Consider the following 6,452-nt stretch of genomic DNA (forward strand, 5'->3'; position numbering starts at 1 on the left):
GTACGCAGGTTAATAAATATGTTAAATAACCCAGAAAGGAGTACAAAACCTTGACCCACCTACTGCCAACCTTTTTGGGGAAGAAAAGCAGCTACCAATATTTATAGGAGCAGCAGGATTACAGCTCCATCGACTCTCAATCCTGCTGCTGCGCAAACACAGGAGGGAAAGACGGTCCCCGAGTCCTGTGAGCTTTTCATTTCAAATGGAAGAAACAAAACATAGAGCAATGGAAAAGAGAAAGTTGTCCCGGTCAGGGGGATAAGCAGCAAACACTGCACGGAGCAAAATGCTTCGGAGCCTACGCTTTGTCTTCTCGCAGCCCGTCTCCATCCTCCGCCCAGGCTCAGGCCGCCTCGAGGCACCGCTGGAAACAGCCTCATAAACTGCTAGATTCTGGGGGGCCAGAGGCATTATTTGCCCTAAAGATTCAGGAACAGCCCAATAAAAAAATCGCAGTGATGGGAATGCAATAGGAAAATGAACTGCAAAGTATCAAGTGCTAAGAGAAAACCAAGAGGGGTGATCCAAGGCACCAAATGTCTTCTGCAGAGGCCCTGAGCCAGGAGAGATGCCACCAAGGAGGTGAGCGTGACAGATCTCTGGAACTGCACCAGAAACATGGCGAATGCACACAAACAACGACTGTCACTGCCTTTTCCAGCCAGAAAACAACCTGTGGACATCAAATTAAACTGGTGGCAGCACAAGGCTGCAGGGACTGGAAGTTTAAACAGGTTCAGAAAGCAATTCGATAAAATTCATGGGAAAGACGCCTCAAAAATTGTATCAAACACCGAAGCGCAGGCTGCAGCTCAGGAGGGCCCTCGAGGAGCTGCCAGAGGGCGGGAGATCAGGGTGGGGGTGGCACTGCCTGCCTGTGCCCCCTCCTCTGCCGGGCCCTGCTGCACCCAGCTGCAGCCCAACCCAGCGTGGCTGCTCTTGCCCAAAATAACCCCTGGTTTAAAAATTAATAGGAGATTGGAGGAGGCCTGAGAGAGAAATGGTGCGTCCACAGGATTCACCGGTGGTTAAAGACAGCACTTAGGCCGCAGACATCAGTGAAAAAGCCAGATCATATCTTCACGTCCATTTTCATGAGCAGGCAGACCGGGGAGGCGCCTGTTACGGAGGTTTTTTTTCTGTTAAAAAAAACCAAAACCAAAGAAAACCAAACACTTGTACCAAGAGCTGAGGAGCTCAGCAGATGATACTCTGTCACAGGGTGATTTAAGAAGCAAAGTCCCTCAGCCCAGGGTGAGGTCTCTGGCAGCCCAGAGGAAAACAACCTCCTCCCCCCAAAATCCCACCGGGGGTGAACACGGTCCCTCCCTCAGGGGCTGCGGGCGCGCAGCGCGGTGAGTGCCGCCGGCAGCCGCGCAGCGCCGCGCCCATCCCAACGCCGGGCCGCGCAGCAGCCGCGCAAGGGGGGCCGCGCTCACTTTTTCCAGGCGAAGCGGCGCGGCGGGGGCGGCGCGGCCAGCCCAGCCCGGCCCGGCCCGGCCCGGCCCTGCCCGCCCCGGCGGCAGCAGCAGGAAGCGCGGGGGGGGCAGCGCCCACCCCATCCGCCGGGCTGGTAGCGGGGGCGGGCGGTGCCGAGCCGGGCTCAGCGCTGCGCTTCCGCGGGGGTAAGCGGCTGCGCGGGCGCGGGGGAGCCGCGGGGGGCCGGCCCGGGCCGGGAGGGGAGGGGAGGGCAGGGCGCTGGTTACGCTCCACCGGGGAGACCGCGCTCACCGCCTCCCCCCCCCCCCCCCCGGCAATAATTTTCAGCTGAAACAATAGCAAATATCAGCATTTATTTGCAGAGGAGCCGCTGGCGAGGCGGGCGGCGCGGGGTAAGGGCGGCTCAGCCCGGCACAATAGGGGCTTTGTTGTGCGGCACAGGGCTCCCTCTGTGAGCGGCCGCCGCCGCCGCCAGCCCTGCTGCCCCTCGGCTCCCTGCGCCCCTGCTGCGGCGGCTCCGGGCACGGTGGAGCGCTGGGAGCGATGGCGAGCGCAGTTTAGTGGTGCAGTAGAAAGCACGATCCGAGGTCAGGGCGAAAACGCGAGCGAGGTTGAAAGTTAGTGCCGGTGGACCCACGGAGCGTAGTTAATTTGTAGGAGAAACAGCTCTGCTTGTAGCTGGCACGTGGAAAAGTCCCGGATAGGTTTTGAGCTCATTGAACGTGGGTTTGGGCACCGGCGGTGGTATCGGTAGGAGAAATTTATTAAATCGGGGTGCAGGGACCGTCTGGAGGAGGGAGGAGGCTCTGCGAGGCCGTGCTCTGTGCCGGGCAGCCGTCTCGTTTCAGTGGTGAGAAACCCACATTTGAGCCTTCGGGAGCTCTGTGATTTCTTCATGAGGTGAACATCTTGTTCTCTTGCTCTCAGGCACGCCATGGATACGACCGGCCACAGCGTCCTCCTCCTCCAGCAGCTGAACATGCAGCGGGAGTTTGGCTTTCTGTGTGACTGCACAGTTGCCATTGGAGATGTTTACTTCAAAGCCCACAGAGCGGTGCTCGCTGCTTTTTCAAACTATTTTAAGATGATATTTATTCATCAGACGAGGTAAGAACACACAGCTCTCCTACCTTTTAACCACTCTGCTTAACTTTCTGCTTTTTCCCCTTTCTAAAGGTATTAAAGTCTAAAAGAGCGTAAGTGGGGATGTTAGATGGCCTGAGATTATTTTCCTAACTCAGCACACGCCTTGGCTCTCTAAACATTCCCAGTCCAGAATGTGCTGTCCTTTAAAACCACCCTCTTAGTCAGCATATACCAACATCAGGCCCCGCATTTTGGAGAGGAGACGTTTGTGTGACCAGAGAAAATAAACATGTAAGTACCGCAGTCCTCCTGCAGTGAGAACCTCACAGATTTGCAGTCTAGGGATATCCAGGTACCGCCTGCCCATACGCTGCGTGTCCATTACTTTGCATTAGCCTGTAGGCAAGCTTGCTGGGTGGGACTGTTCCTTCTGGCAGGTTCCACGGGCTTGAAGCAATCGAGAAGCCATAGCCTTATCGCTTGCAGTTCTGCGCTTCAGACTGTTGCAGATAAGGGCTGAGACTGAGATCATCAATTTATTTCAAGCTGCTGTTCAGATGCTTCACCTGGCCAGCTCAGGAGTGGTTCTGCAGGTATAACGACAGCGGTGCCAAGGTCTAATCTCGCCTCTGACCTGGAGCTTGCTACTTGTAATCGATTAAACCCTTCTCCATTCTGCTTCCTTTTTGAGGGTCGTGGTCCCCAGCACCTTTGCAAGATAATCGTTAGCCATCGGCCGCATCGCCCTTCGGCTGGAAGTGAGAAGATCAGTTAACTTCCTTTCCGATAGATGTTGTTTACTGACACTTAAGTGCAAAGGTTGTAAAGATTACGCAGTAGCGGCAGCTGAATTTATTACTTAAACACACAAATATTCTTTGCCTCATATTATTGGAGTGGCACGCACCGGTGATGTGTAGCTTGCATGGCATTGCTGCGGTGCTGTGCGGCGGCAGTTGGCTGTGCGTGCGAGTGACGGGGTGACCGGGAGCTGGCCACTCTCACTGTCCCTGGCTGCGGTTGTGCGCACGGTCTTTATAATCACAGGGATAAATACACGCTCTGGCACTTTGCTGTGCAAACAGGGCATATGCACTTCTGCAGGTCTTGGCGGGAAGTGCTGCTTTGAACCGGGAGGCAGGCAGCAGCGCACACGCTCTAACAGCAAGCGGCAGCACAAATGAACGGGCAGGTAATGGATCAGGACTGTAATTTGGAGCCCTGTGTGTACTTAATCGTCTGTCTTGTTTCAGTGAATGCATAAAGATTCAGCCTACAGACATCCAGCCTGACATATTTAGTTACTTGTTGCATATCATGTACACCGGGAAAGGGCCAAAGCAGAGCGTCAGCCAGAGCCGACTGGAGGAGGGCATCCGCTTTCTCCACGCAGACCACCTCTCCCATATCGCGATCGAGATGAACCAAGTGTTCTCCCCGGAGCCGGTCCAGTCTTCAAACTTGTACGGGATCCAGATCTCGACCGCACACAAACCGGTGAAGGAACGTCTGGGAGCGAAGGAGAGTCTGCCCAAGGCGGGCGGCAGGTCTGCCGCCCAGGGCGATCACCCGCAGCTGCAGCTCTCTCTGGCCATCGGCCTGGACGACAGCTCCCTGGACCAGCAGGTCGCTCGCCCCTCCGCTCAGCCTGCTGCTCTCACCAAGCCAGCAGAAGAGCATCCGAAGCTCTCGGTCTCCATAAAGCAGGAGAGGTGCGACTCGGAGCCCATGGTGTCCCAGAGCTGCACCCCTCCTTCTCCGGAGGTAGCAAGCCCCATCTTTGCGAAGGCCAGCCTCAAGGTGCACTTGTGTCACTACTGCGGGGAGCGTTTCGACTCCCGGGGTGGGCTGCGGCAGCACTTGCACACCCACGTCTCGGGCGCGCTGCCGTTCGGCGTGCCGGCCTCCATCCTGGAGAGCAGCGACCTGGGGGAGGTGCAGCCTCTGGCTGAGGACAGGGAGGCTGGGGATAGCCACCGGCTCGGGGCCTTCCTCCTCAAGGAAGATGAGCATCAGCTGGAGCATCCGAGCTGCAGCGACCTGGAGCCTCTGCAGATCGGCCAGCTCTCCCTCATCTCCAAGGACCACGAACCGGTGGAGTTGAACTGTAACTTTTCTCTCTCAAGAAAGAGAAAAATCAGTTGCACCGTCTGTGGCCGCACATTTTTCCGGAAGAGCCAGCTGCTCGAGCACATGTACACACATAGAGGGAAACAGCACAAATACAGCCGCTGCCAGCGGCTGGGGAGCCCCGCGACCCCCAGGTTTCATCCTTACTGTGACAGCGAGAGCGTGGGGAAGAGCTCCAGTTTATCCCGAGACCACTTAGATGAATGTGTACTGGAGTCGGATCTCATCCAAGAAAGCGTTGATACAATTCTGGTAGAGTAGTTCTCTCCCTGTGTAGCCTTCAGATGCTGAAACTCTGCATATTTTGGCATTTTCTACCTAGTGAGCAGCTGCTCTCTGCAGCTGATTTTCTTCAACCACCATTCCCGTCACCTCTGAGATAACTGTGAAGACCTGCGCACTTCGATTTGTGTACTTGCTTTTTTACTTCTCTAACTTTTAAACTCAAGCTAATTCCCATCTAAGTCCTCCTTGGAAGCCTCCGTGTAACTCAGTTACATTTTTTGTAAATGTGAACTTATTCCTGCTCTGCTTTACTAGAGTTAAGACTGTATTGCTGGGTGTGAGGTTTAAACATCATCTAATATGCTGCGTGGTGCCTAGGACTGTTTGTATCCCATAGAATTGCTCTTCTGAAACTAGATGGAGGGAAATGTAGAGGGAACTATGTATTGTGTTTCCCAAACAGTTTGTTTTTAATTAAAATAAATATCTCAAGGAGATGAATCCTGAAGTTTGTGTTGTATAACTGCAGTTAATAAATCTCTGCATAAATACATATGGGAGCCATAAGGCTGGTCTTTTCAAGGGAGCTGGCGGCGTTGATCTAGGGGTGGCAACCTTCACTTTGACAAGCCCTGGAGTCCTCGTCAGTACAAACTTTTAAATTTACTTTTGGACTCGAGGGCTTTGCATGTGTTTTTCCTCATTCCTACTCCTCCCTTGTCAACCGCTACTGCATGAGCAGAGATAAATTTTGATGCCCCTCTAGGACCACGTCCCACTATTGGACCATCTTCTCTGCAAGGAGAAATGAAAGCTGCGAAGAAGTGTCCTCTCCTCTCAGAGAGGAGGCACATCCTAACCTAAGTCTTTACAGGATTAAATACCACACACGGATTTTCTCAGTGAAAATGATTTCTGACTATAAACAGCTTGGAGCAAACACATTCTTAAATATTACAATCTGTATATTTGCTAAGAGCAAACATAATGTGTTATTTCTTCTCTGCTTGCAGAGCCACCATAAAATGGTAAAACACAAGCTTTTTGCCTTTCATTTATCGTTACATGATATCTGAAGAGTTCTAACTTATTCAAGAGGGGTTTAAAACTGTACGCGTTCCTCTTGGATTCATATTTTGTCCCTCTGTAGTTTGCCACCTGAGATACCCTAGGCTTCCTACCAGATGGGCTCCAACCCATCCCTCAAGAGATGCCCTTAATCAGAAGGCACCAGAGAGGCACACAAAGTTCTTACAGCGCAGAGGTTTCTTTTGCAGCAAAGAGCAAAAGCCCTGCGAGCTGCTCCTGTAATCTCATTACCCAGTTTTTGAGAAGCTGGAGGCTCCCTGCCAGTCCTGGTGGAGCTGAGTTGTTGCCTTCGGAAAGGGGGAGCCTGAACAATGGTGAGAACAGTTTATTGTCAAAATGCCCGCTCCAAAGCTCTTTGTAGCCAGGACCCTTGAGCTTTCTTCTTTGAAACTGTCCTGGAGCAAGAGCTGCAATTAAATCGCTGTCGAATTAAAAGACCATCTGAGGTCTTTGTAAGGGCGGCTGCTGCTTCTCCTGGG

The 6,452-nt window shown here is 53.2% G+C and overlaps 1 protein-coding gene across 3 annotated transcripts; it reads left to right on the top strand.

Annotated features, from left to right (window-relative positions):
• Positions 1–1,597: 1,597 nt before the first annotated feature.
• Positions 1,598–5,381, top strand: ZBTB25 (zinc finger and BTB domain containing 25). 3 transcript variants are annotated; one of them, XM_050897540.1, is made up of 3 exons: positions 1,598–1,628; positions 2,371–2,550; positions 3,783–5,381. In XM_050897540.1, the coding sequence occupies exons 2-3, from the start codon at positions 2,378–2,380 to the stop codon at positions 4,918–4,920; spliced, it is 1,311 nt and encodes a 436-aa protein (XP_050753497.1). In that variant the 5' UTR covers positions 1,598–1,628; positions 2,371–2,377; the 3' UTR covers positions 4,921–5,381. The 3 variants fall into 3 exon arrangements, with proteins under 3 accessions (XP_050753497.1, XP_050753494.1, XP_050753495.1); XM_050897537.1 differs by lacking the exon at positions 1,598–1,628 and adding an exon at positions 1,923–2,293; XM_050897538.1 differs by lacking the exon at positions 1,598–1,628 and adding an exon at positions 1,923–2,030.
• Positions 5,382–6,452: the final 1,071 nt, after the last annotated feature.

This window comes from Gymnogyps californianus, chromosome 5 (genome assembly GCF_018139145.2).
Source record: "Gymnogyps californianus isolate 813 chromosome 5, ASM1813914v2, whole genome shotgun sequence".
Lineage (NCBI taxonomy): Eukaryota > Metazoa > Chordata > Aves > Accipitriformes > Cathartidae > Gymnogyps > Gymnogyps californianus.

What these genes read in the sequence shown, in the direction of transcription:
- ZBTB25 (XM_050897540.1), top strand. Translation starts at nt 2,378, where the DNA reads ATGGATACGACCGGCCACAGCGTCCTCCTCCTCCAGCAGCTGAACATG. An exon ending in ATATTTATTCATCAGACGAG is followed by an intron (nt 2,551 to 3,782) that starts GTAAGAACACAC and finishes GTCTTGTTTCAG; the next exon opens with TGAATGCATAAAGATTCAGC.